General features: G+C 39.9%; 1 protein-coding gene across 1 annotated transcript in view; it reads left to right on the top strand.

Annotated features, from left to right (window-relative positions):
* The first annotated feature begins 1,029 nt into the window (after positions 1 to 1,029).
* The window catches only part of LOC121386460, a 23,968-nt gene continuing 883 nt past the window's right edge, over positions 1,030 to 24,114 (top strand). Inside the window, exons 1-10 of the mRNA XM_041517363.1 lie at positions 1,030 to 1,325; positions 5,272 to 5,631; positions 9,471 to 9,848; positions 11,371 to 11,424; positions 13,572 to 13,703; positions 16,456 to 16,544; positions 19,993 to 20,070; positions 21,745 to 21,822; positions 22,550 to 22,627; positions 23,923 to 24,114. The exon at positions 23,923 to 24,114 is cut by the window's right edge and continues 883 nt beyond it. Of these exons, the coding sequence (XP_041373297.1) occupies positions 1,256 to 1,325; positions 5,272 to 5,631; positions 9,471 to 9,848; positions 11,371 to 11,424; positions 13,572 to 13,703; positions 16,456 to 16,544; positions 19,993 to 20,070; positions 21,745 to 21,822; positions 22,550 to 22,627; positions 23,923 to 23,967 (1,362 nt within the window). The 5' untranslated portion in view covers positions 1,030 to 1,255 and the 3' untranslated portion in view covers positions 23,968 to 24,114. The remainder of the gene's footprint in view (positions 1,326 to 5,271; positions 5,632 to 9,470; positions 9,849 to 11,370; positions 11,425 to 13,571; positions 13,704 to 16,455; positions 16,545 to 19,992; positions 20,071 to 21,744; positions 21,823 to 22,549; positions 22,628 to 23,922) is intronic.

Here is a 24,114-nt window from a genome sequence, read left to right as displayed (position 1 = left end):
AACCCGCTACATTTTTGCTTTAGTAGCAAGGTATCTTTTATATGCACCATCCTACAGACAGGATAGCATATACCACGGCCTTTGGTATACCAGTCATGGTGCAGTGGCTGGAACAATAAACAGCCCTATGGGCCCACCGACGGGAATCGATCCCAAACCGACCGCGCATCAAACCTGCGCTGTAACACTGGACTGGGCTACATCCCGTCCCACGCTGGAATTAAGATGCATAATGCTATTTTAGTTTATTCGTTAATCTCACCATCATCTAGTGTAAAGCTGTATCCTAACCGGACGCGAGCGACACGAGCGATGCGAGCGATTCTTTTAGAAATCGTTGACTTCAATTGCCGTATCCTAACCGCACGCGAGCGACGCGACAGATAAATATGCGGCAATTGAAATCAATGATTTGTAAAATAATCGCTCGCGTCGCTCGCGGCCAGTTAGGATACAGCTTAAGTGTTGGGTACTCTAGTCCGGGTCGAGTATGACCTTTGAGTACTCGTGGAGGCCCTATTCAGAACACAGCAGCTTTTAACCATAATAATTAATGACGTCAAATATAATAATACACACACACACACACACACACACACACTCCGTTATGTATAGAAAATCGCCAAAAACTCTATTACTCTGGCGTAAGAAGCGGGGAGCAAGGGGGACACGTGTCCACTCACCACTTTTCAAATATGTTGCTTTATATTTGCTTTATAATAGTGTAAAAGTGTGTAAATATAAAAGTGTGCCCCCCCCCCCCCCCCCCCCACACACACACACATACACACTTTTTGGCACCTTCCTACGCCACTGTGCAATATAATATGTAGCTACTGTGCAACATGAATGAAACATTTAGAGGTCACAGCAAGCTTGTGATCCTTAACCTTTTCCAAAGAAGGGGTCACGGAACTCCTGTGACCCTCCCACCCCCTTGAATGCGAGCCTGCAGAGACGATACCATCAGTGCGCTTTCGACGTCATCATTAATTTTGTATTTCCAGAATGCCCAAAGATGTGACGTCATTAGCGCAGTTTGTCGGTTGAGAAGAACATTTAGAACGCTGCTTAAGTTACCTATAAATAAGACCGTCTTCCTTATATCACTGTGTTTTCTTTTATTTGTGTTCGATGAAGAAAACCAAAGAGTACATTTTGTAACGACAAACTGAAGATTACACATATTGTGCATAGCCATGCCTTCTTGCATTTGTAAAGGTTTGCATTGAAATGTGACGGATTCCTGGCAGTGATGGCACGGAAAGTTCTACAGTTTCCCTCGGCTTGGATTTGCATTTCGTTTTGGATTATTCTTGCCGAAAGTAGGCCAGTTAGAACATCGTATTGTGTTTCTCTTTGTTCATTATCCTGTTATATATTTTATGATTATTGAATTAAGCTTAGACTACGGTTATTCCGGCCGTTGAGTGACGGGTGTAATCATGGGCGTACGACCCGGGGGAACAGGGGGGGGGGGGGGCAATTGTCCCCCCAAATTCGGGCAAAACAGTGGGGGAAATTCGGGCAGTTTTTATCTGGGGAAAATTTCGTGCAAATCAACCCCTCCAGCCCCCCTAAATCAAAGAGTCCCCATACGCCCATGGGTGTAATAGATCTCGGGCTACGCCCTCGATCATTACACCCATCACTCTAAGGCCGCAATAACCGTGGTCTAACTAGACGAATCTCTCGTAAAACGATGAGGTAATTATAACATAAACAAAAGTTTTACACCGCTGTCATTGTCAAAGTCTTGTCTGCTTGGCAGATTCATTGCGTAAGAGTTTTGGTGACGTCATATGACACGCGTCACTCTTGAAAGGAATAGCTCGGTTTACGGCTGAAGAATGTCAACATTAGAGTACGACATGAAATTAATCTCTTCACAACAGAAAATGGCATGAATGTTAACATTTGTTGGTTGGTTTTGACAAAGTGAACACGGTAAAACATTATTTCATCAAAGCATTGCAATGCGCGTGTGCAGAAACCATTGCCGTTAATTATCCGGTTCACGGTTACTCGAGGATAGACATGCTTTGGACTACATGCATTTAATCTCTTCACAACAGAAAATGGTACAGATATTAACATTTGTTCGTTGATTTTGACAATAAAGTGAACACGGTAAAACATTATTTCATCAAATCGGTCGTGCATTACAATGCGCGTGTGCAGAAATAATTTCCCGTTAATAGCTAAAGTCCGAACCAAATTGTTAACAATTACGATAAATTACTCTCCTACCTTTAATTACCGTTACATTTCCCCCAAATTTTGTCTAGACACATTACAGTGACACAGCTTCCATATATGAGACTGTAACGACATAACAATATCGAGTTCGTTGAGATCGCATTGGGAAAAATACATGCAGTTTTCTGCCGTCTGCTATTTTACTTTTTTATGGAATATTCTTCAAGAGGGTTAAAAGCCTCCGAAGTATGCGACGTAATTAACATGAAATCAATGTGTTCTAGTGATATCTTTAAACAAAACAAACATTTAAAAAAAATTAATATGACGTTATCACGTTTGCTTTTATATCATAACACGTTATGACGTTGTTAGATTAAGTCATATTATTTCACCCCTCTTGGAGAGTATTCCATAAAACGGCAAAATGGCAGCCGGCACAAAATGACATGCTTTTTGCCCTATGCAATCTCAGCAAAATCGATACAGGTGTCATAGTTATTATCTAGTATGTGGAATCTGTGTCATTGTAATGGGGTTGTTGTTGTTGTTGTTGTTGTTGTGGGTTTTTTTTTTTTTTTTGGGGGGGGGGTTCAAGATTTTTGTTTGGACAAAATGTGGGTAAAACTCTAACGAAAAATAAAGGTAGGAGAGCAATTTATCGTAGTTGTTAACAATTGGGGTAGAACTTTGGGGTCTCCACTAGTACTAGAGTACTCAGTAGGGGTCGAGTCTAGCAAGACTCGAGTTCGTTCACAGGACTCGAGTACCCGTGCAATGAAAGGTACTCTCATTTAATCATATGTTTACGTCATTTTGCCGTATGTTTGCAGCCTGTTACATTATAGGGGTATGAGAATGTGTGGAATGCAATACCATGTTCAGCGCTGAAATTAATATATACCGGTAGATAATCATGGGGGGGGGGCGGGGGGGGGGGGGGCGCAACCCATATTGAAGAGGGGGCAACCCACACTATGTATGTATGATTTTATAAAATGTAATAGTTTTTTTTAAATTTGAATGGGGGACATGGCTCCCGTGTTCCCCAACCCCCTCCCTCCCCGGCTACGCCACTGTGCATAATGTTATTTTACTTTATTCCTTATCTAATAAACCTCAGTCACACCGGGCCTGCGACGAGGTTACGACCTAGCTGTGACCGAAAAATGTTGGAATCGCGGGTAAATCGTAGAAAGAGCGCGCGACTTGGTTGCAGAGGTCGTGGATGATCGCCAGAGCAAACTCAGTCGCAGCAAGGTTGATTGGTCATGTTCAAAACTTCTGACCTGCGATTCCAAATTGTAAGAGGTCGCAGACAGGTCTTACATGGTCGCACCACCAGTCGTGCATGATCGCGGGTCAAGTAGTCGCACTATTGGTCGTGCTACTGGTCATGCTACCTGACGATTGGTGGTGCCACCTGTCGTACGACCTCACGATCGGTAGTGCGTCCAATCACGACCTGTCCCGACTAGTTGCACGACTTTACGATTGGTGGTACCATCAGTCTTTAGCTCGCAGATCAGTATATTTGGAGTGGTTTCTGGGGTTCAGGTCACTCTCCACTACGACAACCGAAGACATCGTACGATCGGTCGCTGATCGCCACTAGTCTCACAAGTACCGATGATCGATCTTCTCCAATCGTTGGTGATCGCACGACCACGCGTACCACAAATCGTACGATGACCTACCACCAGTCTTAAGAGCAATCGCAGTATGCGATCGCAAGTGGAGATCGTAGCAAATATTGCCGATTGGTCACACCTCGGTCAAATTGTCACCGATCGCACGGTATAGAAAACATACGATCCAGTGTGACTGAGGCTTTAGTCTCATTATCATCTAGTGTATTATGTGCCGGGTACTCGGGTCCAGGTCAAATTTGACCCTCAAGTACTCTAGTCCAATATTTTGTATTCGTGGAGGCCTTATTAATAATCCGGTTCACGGTTACTCGAGGATATGTAGATATGGTTTTATAAAATTTAATAGTCAAAATAATTTCTATTGGGGATCATAGCCGTTGGAGTGTGTCACTGACTAGTTCTTGAAAACCGTCCTATTTCCAAACGGGACAAACAACATAACAGCAAGATCATAAGCGTACGAGACGGGGAGGGGGGGGGGGGGGGGGCGGCTGTCTACTATCCCACTAGTGCTGGAGCAAAACCTCAAATTCTGGCACAAAATATACAGATATTCGGGCAAAATGTGCTAACCTGAGATCTTTTTACCATGTATTTCTATCATTCTACTCTCAAAATTGGTTGGTAATCCATGTAAAAATGCGTAGTGATTCGTTTGCAACCCTATATAGCTGTTTGGTAGTAAAGCTAATATGAATGTTGTTATCCAGATTCGGGCATTTTCGTTTAATTCGGGGGAAGTGCAGCCTGCTCCCTTACAAAAATGGGAGCCCGTACGCCTATGCGCAACATAAAGTTGGGCGGTATTGAAATTTGAGGTTCGGTATCGGGTTTTTTTTTGGAGGGGGGGTTGTGTTTTTTTGGGGAGGAGTTTGTTGTTGTTTTGTTGTTGTTTTTTTTGTTGTTTTTTTTTGGGGGGGGGGTATTGACACCAATACCGATACCGATATCGAGCGATATTTTTGGTATTCTCTGCTTTAAATGCATGCCTGAGTTTGGCCTCACCCGCTAATTTCATACACAAGGCCCTCGTCTGGTTTATACCCAACCCATTTTGCGTTCGTTAGCTATATTGTTAGTGCTTTACTAAAATACTCCGTACGGTAAATCGATATTGACATCATACCGATACCGAACGGTATATAATATTATACGGTATACCGCTCAGCTCTACCGCAAGATAACAAAATATAGCCTGATCATGCAAAATATTAGCATTACAGGCGCGGATTCAGGAGGGGGCCCAAGTTGCCCGCCCGCAATTGGTAAAACAATATATATTACAGAATACACAAAGAGTTATCCCGTCCACCTGTCAAGGACCTTTAAATTCTATTTTCAAAAACTACAACGGGTTTTGGGATCCCTCTATTAAAACGTCCTGGATCCGCACCTGCATTACATTTTTATTCTTTTTCAGATTCTCGTTTCTGTGAAAGTGTAACCATTGATATCCAAAGCACAGGCGAATCTAGCGGACAATACAAGGTCACCCTCACCTGTTTGTTTCCCTCTCGTGGCAACGCCGTAGTAAAGAAAGTGGAATGGCGTCGACAGACAGGAAGTGGGTGGGACAACCTGGTTACCCACACTCCCCCTGGTCAGCCAAGTTTCGTGAACGCAGGACTGGCCTTGGAGAACAGGGTGGTTCTATCGGGCAATGGGAATCGGCTGGTGCTCCAGTTCCAAGAGGTTGAGTGTGGAGATGAAGGCACGTACAACTGCACGGTCACCTATCCAACTACATCGTTGTCCGCGACTCGGCGTCTTCGTTTACAAGGTGTGTTAGTGCACGGGGCACATTACGTCATTTCATTTCATTTCAAGTTATTCAAGCACGCTGTTCTGGGCACACACCTCACAGAGGCGGATCAGGGGGTGGGGTGGGGGGGGGGACGGGACGGGCCCCCTAAATTTTGCGATAGTTGCGATTTTTACGATCCCCCTCCAAACCTCCCGCAAAGTTGCCTTGGCATTCCACCTCATGTCACTGCCCCCACCCCCCACCCCACCCCTAAATGGATTTTCTGGATCCGCCACTGCCTCAGATAGCTGGGCTGTATGTCCAGGACAGTGGGTTAGTTGTTAATCGTTAGTGGTTAGTGAGAGACAATATTAAAAATCCAAGTGGTTCATTGATTGAATTTGTAGACTGCTACAGTGATATCATATGTGCCAAGTTTCATGTTTGTAGCATCATTTCAAAGGGGGCGGGACGTAGCCCAGTGGTAAAGCGCTCGATCGATGCGCGGTCGGTCTGGGATCGGTCCCCGTCGGTGGGCACATTTGGGTTATTTCTTGTTCCAGCCAGTGCACCACTACTGGTATATCAAAGGCCGTAGTATGTACTACCCTGTCTATGGGATGGTGCATATTAAAGATCCCTTGCTGCTAATCGAAAAGAGTAGCCCATGAAGTGGCGACAGCGGGTTTCCTTTCTCAATATCTGTGTGGTCCTTAACCATATGTCTGAAGCCATATAACCGTAAATAAAATGTGTTGAGTGCGTCGTTAAATAAAACATTTCTTTCTTTCATTTGAAAGGTTATGTGCTCTATCAATAGTGCTAAATTAGTAGTTTGTCATTAGTAGTTTTCATTTGTTTGTTTTGTTGGGTATATTTTTTGACGGGGGGGGGGGGTTTTTTTTTTTTTTGGTGTTGTTTGTTTTTGTTTGTTTTGTTTCGTTTTTTGTGTTTTGTTTTGCTTTGTTGTTGTTTTTTGTTTGTTTGTTTTTTTGGGGGGGTGTGTGTGTGTTTGTTGGGGTTTTGTGTTGTTGTTTTTTTGTTGTTGTTGTGGGGTTTGTTTTGTTTGTTTGGGGGTTTTTTTTTGTTTTTTTTTTTTTGGGGGGGGGGGGGCTAATTGGCCCCCATAGACGCCACACCACCAGAAGCCCGTTTACCTAAAACCCTTTGCTTAACATATATAATCACTGTAGGGGAACGGGTGTGTATATATATAAAAAATTGCATCGGATGTGGAATAACTGTCAAGCGAGACATCGTGTTGTTCGTTTGGAACACGTCAAAGGTAGGTGGTGTAAATGTTGCATTTTGCAACTGTTTTCTATGATTTGTTGCCAATTATGATTTCGTTATTAGGCTTATACTATTTGTAATTGGGTTTTTTTATGTAAACGTTACCTTACTTAAGATGCAAGTAACGGTTTTACCTACTGAATCACAATAACTTTGCTTTACACGCCAAATTATTCTTGAATTTTTTTCAAATTTTACTAAAAATAAGAAGTTAATGGATACATAGAACACAACCGAGAGTTAATATGTATTCGTAAATGAGAATAACGACCGCTGTGTATGCATAACATTACTGGCCATTGCTTTATAAGAATATTGTGTATGTCGCGCCGAACACGTTTTGTATAGGTTGTGTGCCAAAAAAAAACCCCGTAAACTATATATATTGTTCTGATTTACTGTATAGGTTGTTATGGAACGAACATCTGTCATTTCATACAAAATTAACTCAAACTAGACTTGTCTTCTACACTGTATTATATTATTCCATGGAATGTATCAAAATCAGCCATTTACACCTGAAAATTAATTAAACACCACCTGTGTAGCAGCGAAAAAAGGCGCCTAGAAATAGCTGTCTGTGCCGACGGGATTTATGCAGATATTGAACGTTTTTACATATGCTGTATATACTTAGTATTTATCGATATGGCATGAATAAAACGATTTATGACAAGCACATCAGTGTAATTACAGCTCCATAGTTAGTTATAATATAGTTTATGCATATTAATGGTTTCTGTCTTTTTTTCAATATCTTCTGTATGTATAGAACATAAATTTTGCATCTACTTATTTATTAAGTAAGTTTTATATGGTCAAAACTAGGGAGAGGTTAATTAATTTCCAAATGTGTATCAATAGATGCTAACTAGTATTTATTTATTAATTTCCTTGGTGTGTGTGTGTGGTAGGGGGGGGGGGGGGGCATGTCGTTCACTAGATGACGTTGAATGCCATTTAATTTGCTTAATTGGCTGTGTTGGGGAGGATAGTTCTTTTTGTCGTGAAATTTTTACACTCAGAGTTGCTTTTTGTGGAATTATAATTTTTCCATCTATAGCAAATTGTTCAGGGATAATTTTGTAATTTTTAGTTTGAAAAACATTGTTCATGTCTGAAATTGTGGCTACCTTTAACTTTAATTCTAACTTTCCATGTTCCATTATGCCATGGTAAATAATCTTCTCAAAATCACCCGACTGCACTGGACAGTAGTAGCATATATATCGAGTGTCCGCCATTGTGCTCCTGCAAAATACAAACAAAAACGATGTCTCATATAAATTAAATATAAATAATATAATTATTACAATATGTATTCATGTCATTCTATAATATATTTTTACAAAAGATATTTTGATATTTTAAAGCTGGTCATAGTAAATTCAAAATCTAACAACCTATACACATTCTTGTGCCTAATATCAAGCAACCTATACAACATTATTATAACAACCTATACAGACGTCGATAGTTACACAACGTAGAATTTAATTAATTAAAAATATGTTTCATGTTTATTGTAGGGTTTGTGTAAATGTGTTTGACATTAAACAGAATTGAGTTTGTTTCTGTACACGTTTGAAACAGTTTTAGCAAAAGATAAATAAGTTTATCTTGATTTCATTCGCAATGTTTGGGTCTTCTTGATGTAGTCTTGATGACTGAACACATACAAATACAATAAATAAAGCTTGTTTTATGCAATACGTTGATAAAATCATTTGACAAAGTATAGACCTTAATCAAATCAAATCCTTAATCAAATATTAAGGAAACCATTGTAAAAGCAATATTCTTACTACCTACCTTTGACGTGTTCCGAACGTACAACTCGATGTTTCGCTTGATACTAATTCCACATCTGATGCAAAAACATTTATATACACATCCGTTCCCCTACAGTGATAATGTGGAATACCAAATTTTTATTTACAGCACTATACGTATCAATCCTTTTACAAAAAAAAATAGCTTCATTACTCGTTTCTCTCCCCTTATATATATATATATATATATATATATATATATATATATATATATATATATATATTGTTTTTTCAGTAAAACACTGAACACCATTTTAAAAAATCATGCAGTATAATGTGTACTATCAGAGACTTTCCACTATGGATCCATTCAACTGATTGGGCACGGGCGTAAGAAGGTGCCGAGAAGTGGGGGGCGGGCGGGGGGTGGGGTGGGGTGGGCGTGAGCATATACACACACACACACACACACACACACACATATATATATATTTGCATCACACCCGAATATGGGCAGAGCAAAAATAACAATATAATATACATTTATCTGCAGTAACAATAAAATAAATATACATCAATTACATGAACAAACATCCGAATCAACAAATACATGTAATTGAGGCCTTATTACATGTATGTGGGATGATGCATAGAAAGGATCGTTTGCTATTAATGGAAAAAAACGTAGATTATACAACAGAATTACCATTATTTTTATTATTATTATTTATTATTATTATTATTATTATTATTTATATTTTAATAGTTTTGTTTTGTTTTGTTTTTTGTTTTTTTCATCTTTTTTTTTAGTTCGACCAATGCAGCCATTTTCTCTCACCCTCGCCCCAGACAAGGAAATGTTTATCATTGGTGAACAGGTCACGTTCACTTGTTCGGCGAACGTTGACCAGCCACGGGGTCAGTTTCATTGGCGTGTCATTTTCGAAAACGGTGACGAGGATGACATAACGCGAGGTGCTAAACGGCAAGCGGTTGTCACGACTGAAACGGACTCTGTGTGTTCCTCCGTAGAGAAGAGTTCCGTGACCCTGACGATGGATCGGACGTTTCCGGGCGCCGTCGTCCGATGTAAAGTGATAAACCGGGAACTCACGAAGAAGAAGACGACGACAGTTGATAGCGAGTGCAGCAGAAATTGTCTGCAGACAGATAAACTCAAGGTTCAAAGTAAGTATAACCAGGAGCAGATCCACGATTTTGTAAGGGGGAGGGTGGGGATCAGTCGTATGTGCAAAATATATGTGAAGGTGGTGGGGCTAGATTGTGGCAAGCGACGTTTTAGGGAGAGTTTTAGGGGGGTTGAGTCGTGATCACTTGAAAAATACATTAACAGTTTTTTTTTTGTTTTTGTTGTTTTGAGTAGAGGCAGTTCGACCCCCAGATTTCTCCTGCTAACGTGCCTCGTGGACAAGGGTCACACAATTCTGAAATGGGCAATGTGAGTTTGTGGAAGGCAGATGAGTTGAGCTCCTAAAGAGAGCATGATCTGTAGGGATGTGATGGTGGGGTTGGGACTTTAGGGGCATGCTCCCCGGGACATTTTAAAATAAAGATGCCCAGAGACGCGTTTTCAGGGTAATGACGATTTTTAAAATTTATTTTATAGTCGTTAAAAGGGGCACTTCAAATGGTCAAGATGGGGGTGGGGTGGGGGATATGACACCCTCCCTGGATCCACCTACTTAATAGTATAAATAGTTCGTGAACAATGTGACATATTACTTGTAAGTACACCATGCACACGACTCACCACCATCTCAAGTTGTCCTTGCATCCAAGGTTTGATGATCCTATATAAATTGGTAAGGAAGATATGACCAGGACAAGGATTTTCTTTAAGGTGCAGTAATGTGTGAAAAGTAGGTCGCGGTGACCTAGTTAACGTATGAAACGCACCGCCATCCCAAGTTGTACATGCGTGATGATCCCATATGAATTGATAAGAAAGATATATTCCGGAAATGAAACGTTTACGGACGGACGGACAACACCATGCCATAATACATGTAAAAGGAAAGAACAGGATTTGTTTATATATTTGTTTTAATTTTAAAGACTTTAAAAGTGGAAAACTAATCAGCAGCCAACTGTCTTAAGAAACCGGTTTTGACTACTGCCTTGTGTTCACCAGATATATCAATAATTCTTCGTTTTCAGGAGTGATATATATATATATATATATATATATATATATATATATATATATATATATATATAAAGAATTTTATCTGGCGTTTTTCTCCCACCCACCCCCGAGTCTTGTGCACTGTTGTAGTAAAAGTTACACTACAAGTCTTAATTACGAGTTTATTTTGCAGTTACTTTCCATTTTGTAGCATTTACTTGCATCTTAAACTATGAAAAGCACTCACACACACACACACACACACACACACACACACACACACACACACACAGACACACACAGAGAGACACGCACATGCACACAGACACAATCACAATCACACGCACAATCACAATCACACACACACACACACACTTACCCAGAGACACACACATACACACTTACCCACACCTTCACACCTTCACACGCTAGAAATACCCACACATACTCATTTGAGTAATTTGGTTCGTGTTTCACTATTGTGTCGGTCGTTTAGAGTCGGTGTAATAGAGACGGACTCTTCACAAGCAAATATATGATTGGTCAGTTTTATTGGTTTTTTAGACAAAGCCAAGTCCAAGATTTCGGCAGCAGTCTCGATTGGTAAGAAATATGAAGGTAAATACATGTACTTATTTCAAAAATTATGTAACTAAACATTCATATTATAACTTAATTAGCCGGTGGACGTAATTGTACGAGATCGGGGGAAGGTGTGGGCGGCAACGGTGCTGTAACAAATTCTCAAATATGGGCAAAACGATGGAGATATTCTGGAAAAATGAGCTACCATGAAATCTTTTAACCATTCATTTCCATCATTCTACCTGCAATATTATGTGTAATTCGTTTAAACATGCACAGAGATTCGTTTGCAAGTAAATATAACTGTGTTTGGCAGTGATGCTAATATGAATTAACGTTATATATAGGCTTGGGCTACATGACAATAGGAAGGAAATGTTTTGTTTAACGACGCACTCAACACATTTTATTTACGGTTATATGGCGTCAGACATATGGTTAAGGACCACAACGATATTGAGAGAGGAAACCCACTGTCGCCACTTCATGGTCGACGACATGTATCGTATCGCAACCTACGCGGATCATTACACTTCTGGTGCCAACTGATTATAATCGATGATATGTGTCGTAGTGCAACTCTTGTAGTGCCAACCGATTATAATCGATGATATGTGTCTTAGTGCAACTCGTGTAGTGCCAACCGATTATAATCGATGATATGTGTCGTATTGCAATATTTCTACTGCCAACCGATTATAATCGATGATATGTGTCGTATTGCAATATTTCTACTGCCAACCGATTATAATCGATGATATGTGTCGTATTGCAATATTTCTACTGCCAACCGATTATAATCGATGATATGTGTCGTATTGCAATATTTCTACTGCCAACCGATTATAATCGATGATATGTGTCGTATTGCAACTCTTGTAGTGCCAACCGATTATAATCGATGATATGTGTCGTATTGCGATTGATATGTGTCGTATTGCAAATTTCTACTGTCTTCTAATCGATGATATGTGTCGTATTGCAATATTTCTACTGCCAACCGATTATAATCGATGATATGTGTCGTATTGCAATATTTCTACTGCCAACCGATTATAATCGATGATATGTGTCGTATTGCAACTCTTCTACTGCCAACCGATTATAATCGATGATATGTGTCGTATTGCAACTCTTGTAGTGCCAACCGATTATAATCGATGATATGTGTCGTATTGCAACTCTTGTAGTGCCAACCGATTATAATCGATGATATGTGTCGTATTGCAATATTTCTACTGCCAACCGATTATAATCGATGATATGTGTCGTATTGCAATATTTCTACTGCCAACCGATTATAATCGATGATATGTGTCGTATTGCAATTGCCAACCGATTATAATCGATGATACTCTTCTACTGCCAACCGATTATAATCGATGATATGTGTCGTATTGCAATATTTCTACTGCCAACCGATTATAATCGATGATATGTGTCGTATTGCAATATTTCTACTGCCAACCGATTATAATCGATGATATGTGTCGTATTGCAACTCTTGTAGTGCCAACCGATTATAATCGATGATATGTGTCGTATTGCAATATTTCTACTGCCAACCGATTATAATCGATGATATGTGTCGTATTTCTACTGCCAACCGATTATAATCGATGATATGTTCTGCAACTCTGCCAACCGATTATAATCGATGATATGTGTCGTAGTGCAACTCTTGTAGTGCCAACCGATTATAATCGATGATATGTGTCGTATTGCAATATTTCTACTGCCAACCGATTATAATCGATGATATGTGTCGTATTGCAATATTTCTACTGCCAACCGATTATAATCGATGATATGTGTCGTATTGCAATATTTCTACTGCCAACCGATTATAATCGATAATATGTGTCGTATTGCAACTCTTGTAGTGCCAACCGATTATAATCGATGATATGTGTCGTATTGCAACTCTTCTACTGCCAATCGATTATAATCGATGATATGCGTCGTAGTGCAACTCTTGTAGTGCCAACCGATTATAATCGATGATATGTGTCGTAGTGCAACTCTTCTACTGCCAACCGATTATAATCGATGATATGTGTCGTATCGTGACCTACGCATATTGTGACACTTCTGGTGACAACCGATTATAACGATGATCGATGATGGAAGTTGCCATCGATTCCCAGCATGCACTCACTGTTTCACTGCTTCCCTTTCAGAATTCGATAGTCAAGCAATCGTCATCGTCATCTCCGTGTTCTCTGGTATTCTTCTGACCATGGCGTCGGCGAGCGTCTGTGTGTACTGCCAGAAGAAAAAAACGTCCAGCGCTGCAGTTGATCGCTTGGCAGGTATACGGTACTGGCTCACATTGACTGGATGCGGTGCATGCGTGCGTGCGGTCCGACGACAGGGCATAGTTTCGAAGCAGTCTTAGCCTACGAAATCGTAAAACCATCGTAAACTATGGCGTCAGTATGGCGTGTGGTGTAGTGACGTCATAACCTACGATGATTTTACGATTTCGTAGCGCTAATATGGATTCGAAAATATGGGCCCAGGCTCACGTAGACTGGATGCGGTGCGTGCGTGCGGTCAGATTAAAAAAAAATACATTGGTTTTCAATGAGAGTTTGTTTGTTTGTTTTGTTTAACGACACCACTAGAGAACATTCATTTATTAATCATCGGCTATTGGATGTCAAACATTTTGAAATTTTTACATATTAAATATAGTCTTAGAGACGAAACCCGCTACATTTTTCCATTAGTAGCAAGGGATCGTTTATATGCACCATCCCACAGACAGGATAGTACATTACCACGGCCTTTGATATACCAGTCGTGAATCAATGTGCTCTAGTGGTGTCGTTAACAAAAAAACAACCCACTGTCGCCACTTCACGGGCTACTCGTTTCGATTAGCAGTAAGGGATCGTTTATATGTACCATCCCACAGACAGGATAGTACATACCACGGTCTTTGATATACCAGTCGTGAATCAGTGTGCTCTAGTGGTGTCGTTAACAAAAAAACAACCCACTGTCGCCACTTCACGGGCTACTCTTTTCGATTAGCAGCAAGGGATCGTTTATATGTACCATCCCACAGACAGGATAGTACATACCACGGCCTTTGATATACCAGTCGTGAATCAATGTGCTCTAGTGGTGTCGTTAACAAAAAAACAACCCACTGTCGCCACTTCACGGGCTACTCGTTTCGATTAGCAGTAAGGGATCGTTTATATGTACCATCCCACAGACAGGATAGTACATACCACGGTCTTTGATATACCAGTCGTGAATCAGTGTGCTCTAGTGGTGTCGTTAACAAAAAAACAACCCACTGTCGCCACTTCACGGGCTATTCTTTTCGATTAGCAGCAAGGGATCGTTTATATGTACCATCCCACAGACAGGATAGTACATACCACGGCCTTTGATAAACCAGTTGTGAATCAATGTGCTCTAGTGGTGTCGTTAACAAAAAAACCAACCCACTGTCGCAACTTCACGGGCTACTCTTTTCGATTAGCAGAAAGGGATCGTTTATATGTACCATCCCACATACAGGATTGTACATACCACGGCCTTTGATATACCAGTCGTGAATCAATGTGCTCTAGTGGTGTCAATAACAAAAAAACAACCCACTGTCGTCACTTCACAGGCTACTCTTTTCGATTAGCAGCAAGGGATCGTTTATATGTACCATCCCACAGACAGGATCGTACATACCACGGCCTTTGGTATACCAGTCGTGAATCAATGTGCTCTAGTGGTGTCGTTAACAAAAAAACCAACCCACTGTCGTCACTTCACGGGCTACTCTTTTCGATTAGCAGAAAGGGATCGTTTATATGTACCATCCCACATACAGGATTGTACATACCACGGCCTTTGATAAACCAGTCGTGAATCAATGTGCTCTAGTGGTGTCGTTAACAAAAAAACCAACCCACTGTCGCCACTTCACGGGCTACTCTTTTCGATTAGCAGAAAGGGATCGTTTATATGTACCATCCCACATACAGGATTGTACATACCACGGCCTTTGATAAACCAGTCGTGAATCAATGTGCTCTAGTGGTGTCGTTAACAAAAAAACAATCCACTGTCGCCACTTCACGGGCTACTCTTTTCGATTAGCAGCAAGGGATCGTTTATATGTACCATCCCGCAGACAGGATAGTACATACCACGGCCTTTGTTACACCAGTTGTGGAGCACTGGCTAGAACGAGAAATAGCCCAATGGGGCCACCAACGGGGATCGATCCTAAACCGACCGCGCTTTACCACTGGGCTACGTCCCGTTTATATGTACCATCTCACATACAGGATTGTACATACCACCCTAATTGAGCCTTTAGAGTAATGTTTGTAAACAGATGGGGGGGGGGGGGTTGCAGCTAATAATGTTTGTAAACAGATGGGGGGGTTGCAGCTAATAATGTTTGTAAACAGATGGGGGGGTTGCAGCTAATAATGTTTGTAAACAGATGGGGGGGTTGCAGCTAATAATGTTTGTAAACAGATGGGGGGGGGGGTTGCAGCTAATAATGTTCGTAAACAGATGGGTTTTTTTATAGTTAGTAATATTTATATATAAAAAATATCTTTTGCATCTAGTAATGTTTGTACATAAAGGTCTTATACAGCAAGTAATGTTTGTATATAAATGTTTTATACAGCAAGTAATGTTTGTATATAAATGGCTTATGCAGCAAGTAATGTTTGTATATATAAACGTCTTATACAGCTAGTAATGTTTGTACATAAAGGTCTTATACAGCAAGTAATGTTTGTACATAAAGGTCTTATACAGCAAGTAATGTTTGTATATCAATGTTTTATACAGCAAGTAATGTTTGTATATAAATGGCTTATGCAGCAAGTACGTTTTGTATATAAATGCCTTATGCAGCTAGTACAATGTGCTCCAGTGGTGTCGTTAAACAAAACAAAAAAAATTATGCAGCTAGTAATGTATGCGGGGGAAAAAGATGTTTTTGGCTCTATGTAAATTTTAGGCTGCTTGGTTATGTTTACTTTTTTTTTTTTTTTTTTTTTTTTTTTTTTTTTTTTTTTTTTTTTTCAGAGAGTGACACCTCAGTTAAATATGGGAAATTTGAGGAAACAAAACCAGTTGACGAAACAGTTACGGAACCGGTTACGGAATCGGTAAAGGTACGAACAGACAGGATGCAGTAGTTACACGTGTGGTGATGTGACACATTTCAAACATTGTACCTGGTTAATGGTCCGTGACGGGGCGAGACGTTGCCCAGTGGTTAAATATAGATGTCACATTCTAATGATGTCACTTTCTAATGTTGTCACATTCTAATGATGTCACTTTCTAATGATGTCACATTCTAATGATGTCACATTCTAATGATGTCACTTTCTAAGGGGCGGGACGTAGCCCAGTTGTAAAGCGTAAACTTATTCGCAGTCGGTCTAGGATCACTGGGCTATTTCTCGTTCCAGCCAATGCACAACGACTGGTATATATCAAAAGTCGTGGTATGTGCTACCCTGTTTGTGGGATTGTGCATATAAAAGGTCTCTTGCTTATAATGGAAAAAGAAATGTAGCGGGTTTCCTCTCTAAGACTAAATGTCAAAATTACCAAATGTTTGACATTCAATAGCCGATGCTTAATTTTTTCAGTGTGCTCCAGTGGTGGCGTTAAGCAAACGTTTAATTTTTTACGGGCTTTGTAACCTGTACGTTACGACAGATTTATAAATATTTACAAGTCCTATTGTTGTTACTACAGAATCCCATAACAGACAGTCACACACTTAACATGTTTTTACTCACCAGCCAGTGCACCGTGACTGGTACATCAAAGGCCGTGGTATGTGCTATCCTGTCTATGGGATGGTGCATATAAAATATCCCTTGTTGCTAATCGAAAAGAGTAGCCCATGAAGTGGGGACATCGGGTTTCCTCCCTCAATATCTGTGTGGTCTTTAACCATATGTCCGACGCCATATAACCGTGCGTCGTTAAATAAAACATTATCTTCCTTTCTTCGTTCACATCACTGGTTCTTGTTCTGATTCTTGTCGATGTATGTGGCGCATTTTATATTTGAACAACCCTCTCAAATGATACACATTTTTGTTTTGTTTTCATTTAATAAGATTTTGCGGAGAACGAAAATCTCCCTGTAACCTGGACGACCGTTGTCGACGTATTCCGATGATTGATGTGGGAGGGTGGGTGCTTTATTCGTTTGTGTCTTCTGAGTAGGCTAGTCGGTTTGTCATAGTCATCAAATAAAAACATGTCAATAGCAATTTTACATTGAAAGCTGCCCAGTATTATATGCACCATTCCACAAACAGGATAGCACATACCACGGCCTTTGATATGCCAGTCGTTGTGCACTGGATGGGACGAGAAATAGCCCAATGGCTACATCGACGGGGATCGATCCCAGACCTACCGCGCATCAGGCGGGCGCTTTACCACTGGACTATGTCCCGCTCATCATCTAATACAGATACTGTTTCTTCCGTTTCCACTGTTCTTAGTCTTTGTTTTCTAGTTTGAATTCCAAAATGTGCCTCAGAGTAGGTCTACTTCAGGCTCTTGTAAAATTAAAATATACATCTGTAAGGAAAGAAACGATCTCATTCTATACAAATGATGTGAAGTGAGTAAAGTGATCAGATATTATAATAATTTAATAATTATCACACGCACGCACGTACATACACACACAGCAATAATAATAATAATAAAATTGGTTTAGGGAGAAACAACCTTTCGAGAATTGATCTACTATACCTAAGCATGTTAATCTCTAGACCAGCTTATGCAATGCAGGGGCGTAGGCTGGTAGATGTTTACCTTGGTGAACTAGTAGGCCATGCAACCCGATACGATTCTAATTTGCTGTTTGGTGTAACTTATGAATATTGTATATAACTTCTGGAAAAGTTGCTGAACTTTATGATATGTATAATCATGTACGTTCTCCCTATGCTTGTAAATGTGTATCAAAGTACTAATGGTATCGCTAACGATCTCGACCAATGTTCTCAGGTACAAAATACAAAATAGTAACCAAACAATATTTACATACAGGTATATGTTTACTTCAAACTAATCGTCATTAGAAAGAAGATGTCATCTTCTAAATTCTTCAAAACAAACAACGCAAACAGCATGTCAACTTTTACCTCCGCGTTTACATGTGACGTCAAACTTTGAGCCGCGTTTACTCGGTTTCTGACGTCATGTTAAGTTGTAGGTTTTCGCGTCTTACGGCTCATATATATATATATATATATATATATATATATATATATATATATATATATATATAATATATATATATATATATATTTATTATTTATTTATCATATAATATCTTACATTTTCAGTGCAATCACAGTATGTGATATTTTTCAGATCACATACTTTAAGAATTTGATAACTTTGCAAATTAGATGTAAATTAGTCGAGGTCTCGGCACTAGGTTTTTTGACGCAAACGTACTTGGGTGACACTCCATGATTGACGTATGCATTCATAGTCATCAAATAAAAACATTTCAATGGCAATTTGACACTGAAAGCTGTTCAGCGTTCAGAAAACAAAAAACGTTAGGCATAACTTTATTTTGATGTAAGGACATCCAAAATGACGTCATTCGAGTTTGACATCATTTCCAGTCAAAAATACACCGCGCCACATATTCTTACGTCATTTGAATATCTAGTAATGGCGGACTGGAATTAAAGTTGCGTGTACAGTTTACAAAAACACGTTGTATTAAGCTTGAGATTATATGATAAAGAGATTATTACCCTCGTGTATTTCGGTATCGATATCATATATTAGGAATAAAAATAATGTATTATGCTCGCCAGAGGCTCGCATAATACAATTTTTATTCCTAATATATGATATTGACCATACCGAAAAACACTGGTAATAACCTATATGTATTTCTGTAATAGGGGGGAGGGATGTATCATGTTGGCGTTTATATTATATCAGTAGATATAGCAGAAATGAATTATAATTTCGCCATTTAATATGTTTAAAATATAATCTGTAAACGTAGAAACTTTAAACTAATAATGACTGTATATAAGTGAGAACATGGGCGTATGGGGACTCTTTGATTTAGGGGGGCTGGAGAGGTTGATTTGCCCGAAATTTTATCCAGATAAAAACTGCCCGAATTTTCCCCACTGTTTTGTCCGAATTTGGCAATCGGCAAAGCAGTGTGCTCTAGTGGTGTTAAATAAAATAAACATTTCTAATGACATTATTAGATTTGCGGGTGTTATTGTCTAATTGATGGGTGGCTGGGGTTTTTTGTTTGTTTGTTGGGGGGGGGGGGGGGGGGTATTATTATTATTTGTGTGTGGGGGGGGGGTTGTTGGGTTTTTTTTTTTTTTGGGGGGGGGGGGGGGGACATGCATCGAGTTGAAGAATATTTATGCAACGATCAACCACACCGAAAACGTTTGTAGTAGGCAAGACATTTAATGCCAAAGAGTTGAGTGCGTCGTTAACTGAAATATTTTCATCATTAATGCCAAAGAATTTTAGAGGGGTTTTTTTCTCAAGTTTTCATATTCTTCAATTATTTTAATATTTTTTAAGGAAATCGATGTGCAGGAGAAAGACTCAGCTGGGAAGATTGAGAAAAATGAAGAACGTCTTCTCACAATGCCATTTCAGGTGCGCATTAATTAATTATAACTCACTTCCGGTATACCTGTATCTACATTCCGTCCAGTGTCCTCAACCCAACCAGTGCCTTTTGATTGGTATACGAAACCAAAGACCCATGCATGGAACACCCAATATCCGATGATCAGTAAATCAATATGCAATTTCGTTTTTAGAAGAAAAAAAAATGCTTCTCATCCGAATGGTATTTTCACATAATCTGTGCATGTTGATAGTCTTGCGATATGCATTTGAAAGCTCATCCCTGATTGGTTATTAGTGGTAATTAACGTATGCTATTTATATTTAATATCTATTAGTAAGCCAATGAAATTGTATGAATTTTACTGAGCCAGACTAATAGTTTCTGTCAATCGTCCTTTTGTAAATGGTTGTTTCTGACACTAGGTCCAAGGATTGATTTTCTTGAGACGAATTTAACGACACCACTAGAGCACACTGGTTAATTAATAATCAGCTATTGGATCCACCGAGGTGGTTCGTTCCTGCGACTCAAGCACCTCAAGCGAGTTGTCAATCCACTGAGCTAAATCCTCCTATCCCCCCACCCCCCACCCCCCACTATCCCTCATGTTTTTGTATGATTTAGGAAATAATCATAATGAGTGTTTACATTTTAAGATGTTCCTGTCTGTTTGTTACGTACAAATATTATTGTCGACCAAAGGCGTTATAGCCTGAGGTGAGAAATTAAACATTTGCGTGCATCAAATAAACAATAACAGCTGCAAATCTTTAAAATCCTTATGATCATGTCCGTTGTAAAGTGAAATGATTTTCGACAGAACAAACTGAACTTTTCTAATCATTTGAAGACACACCTGTTTAAAATGTAGCTGTAGAGCCTTGAACAATTAAGTTGGTCTGTCCCACTTTCTGATGATGTCACTTTCTAATTACATCATTTAGGGGGCGGGACGCAGTCCAGTTGTAAAGCGTTTGCTTCATTCGCGGTCGGTCTAGGATCGATCCCCGTCGGTGAGATCACTGAGCTATTTCTCGTTCCAGTTGGTGCACCACGACTGGTATATGTCATAGGCTGTGGTATGTGCTGTCCTGTCTGTGGCATGGTGCATACAAAAGACCCTTTGCTACTAATGGAAAAATGTTGCGGGTTTCCTCTCTAAGACCGTATGTCAAACTTGCCAAATGTCTGACACCCAATATATCAATGTGCTCTAGTGGTGTCGTTAAATAAAACATGCACTTCTAATGACATTGCGTGTGTTATTGTCTAATTAATGGGTGGGTTTGGGGTTGTTGGGGGTGGGGGTTGCTTTGTTTGTTTTTTGTTTTTTTGGGGACGTGGGTGGGGTGGGGGGGGGGGGGGGGGGGGGGAGACATGCATTGAGTTGATGAATGTCTGTGCAACGATCAACCGTAATAAGTTTGTAGTAGGCAAGACATTTAATGCCATGTCATTCATTTCACCTTATTTTTAAGCTTATATCCAATTAAATTTGTAGTGGTCTTACACCTGCTCATTGAGTCATTGAAACTCGGTCTGGGTGGGAAGGCGGTACCGGGATGCGAACCCAATACCTACCAGCCTTATGTCTGATGGTTTAACCACACCATCGAGGTCGGTCCATTTAATGCCAAAGAATTTTAGAATTTTTTTTCTAAATTTTCATGTTCTTATATTATTTTAATATTTTTAAGGAAATCGATGTGCAGGAGAAAGACTCAGCTGGGAAAACTGAGGACAATGAAGAACGTCCTCCCACAATTCCATTCCAGGTGCGCATTACTGCATTAATTAATTAATTAATTAATTAATTATCACTCACTTCCGGCATACCTGTATCTTAATTCTGTCCAGTGTTCTCAACCCAACCAGTGTCCTATGCTTGGTATATGAAACCAAAGACCTATGCATGGCGCAATATCAATGTGCTCTAGTGGTATTGTTAAACAAAATGTTTCTCATCCGAATAATCTGTGCGTGTTGATATTCATTCATTCATTCATTTCAACTTATTTTCATGCTTATATCGTATCAAGGTTCAAGCACGCTGTCCTGTGCACACACCTCAGCTGTCTGTCCAGGACAGTGGGTTAGCTGTTAGTTGGTTAGTGCTTCGTGAAAGAGAAAAGAGTACACCTACCCATTGAGCCCTTAAGAACTCGCTCTGGGTTGAAGCCGCTACTGGGCTGCGAACCCTGTACCTACCAGCCTATAATTGTACGGCTTAACCGATGCGTGTGTCCTCTCTAAGACTGTGACAAACTTACTAAGTGCCCGACACCTAATAGCCGATGATTAATAAATCAATGTGCTCTAGTGGTGTCGTTAAATACAACAAACACTTCTAATGACATTATTAGTTTTGCGGGTGTTATTGTTTAATTGATGGGTAGGGAAGGGGGTTGTTTTCGGGGTTGTTTTCTGTGTTGTTGTGGTAGCCAAAGAATTATATGTTTTTTTCCAAGTTTTCATATTCTTCAATTATTTTAATATTTTAAGGAAATCGATGATCAGGAGAAAGACTCAGCTGGGAAGATTGAGAAAAAGGAAGAACGTCTTCTCACCTTTCCATTTCACGTGAGCATTAATCAATTATCACTCACTTCCGGTATACCTGTATCTTCATTCTGTCGGCTTCTCAACCCAACCAGTGCCCTATGATTGGTATAGTGTACGAAATCAAAAATCTATGCATGGAACAACCAATATCCGATGATTAATAAATCAATGTGCTCAAGTGGTATTGTTAAAAAAAGAAAACAAATAAATACTTCTCATACGAATGGTATTTTCACATAATCTGTGTGTGTTAGTAACGTTGCGATATGCTTTGAAACTCATCCCTGATTTCTCGTTTCAGCCAGTGCACCACGACTGGAATAACAAAGGCCGTGGTATGTACTACCCTGTTTGTGGGATGGTGCATATAAAAGATCCCTTGCTGTTAATCGAAAAGAGTAGCCCATGAAGTGGCGACAGCGAGTTTCCTCCCTCAATATCTGTGTAGTCCTTAACCATATGTCCGACGCCATAATTATAACCGTAAATAAAATGTGTTGAGTGCGTCGTTATATGAATCATTTCCTTCCTTCACTGGCTATTTTCACATAATCTGTGTGTGTTGATAACATTGCGATATGCTTTTGAAACTCATCCCTGATTGGTTGTTGGATGGTAATTAACGTATATTGTTCATATTTAATATTCAAGCACGGCGGAGCAGGGGGGGGGGGGGGGGCTTGAGGGGGCTCCAGCCCCTTCAATAATTTTTAATCAAAAATATTATTGGTAGTAAATCTTAAGCCAGAGATGAATTTTACTTGTAGAATGCACGGAATTGCATTTCGGACATCTAGTTTTCAAAATTTACGGGGGAGCATACCCCCGAACTCCCCTAGAAACTTTTCTTTAAGCCCTCGATCTCAGTCAGCCCCCTCAATGTCTACTTGCTTCAGCCATGCCTGATATTTATTAGTAAACCAATGAAATTGTATGAATTATACTGAGTGAGACTTATAGTTTCTGGCACGAGTCCTTTTGTAGATAGTTTTTCTGACACGAGTCTCAAGAAAATCAATCTAGAATCGATCCCTGCCAGTGGGCTCATTGAGCTATTTGTCGCTGTAGCCAGTGCATCACGACTGGTATACCAAAGGCTGTGATATGTGCTATCCTGTCTGAGGTATGGGGTGCATATAAAATATCCCTTGCTGCTAATGGAAAAATGTAGCGGGTTACCTCTCTAAGACTACTCGTATATGTCAACATTATCAAATGTTTTGACATCCAATAGCCGATGATTAATAAATCAATGTGCGCTAGTGGTGTCGAGAAAGAAAACAAACTTTGACTCTGTGTGTGTCTATTTGCAGGACGCTGAAGAGGATATTGGCAGGGTCTGGCAAGGAACAATCTAATGATGTCCAGTGATGAGGAACTTCACGTGGTCATAAGATCACATGGACTATTCACATTAATGCACGTGTTCATGTAGGGGGCGGGACGTAGCCCAGTGGTTAAGCGGTTTAGGATCGATCCCCGTCGGTGGCCCCATTGGGCTATTT

Source organism: Gigantopelta aegis, chromosome 12 (genome assembly GCF_016097555.1).
Source record: "Gigantopelta aegis isolate Gae_Host chromosome 12, Gae_host_genome, whole genome shotgun sequence".
Taxonomy (NCBI): Eukaryota; Metazoa; Mollusca; class Gastropoda; order Neomphalida; family Peltospiridae; genus Gigantopelta; species Gigantopelta aegis.
The sequence above is the reverse complement of the archived record's forward strand: the minus strand, read 5'-3'. Positions and strand labels throughout refer to the sequence as shown.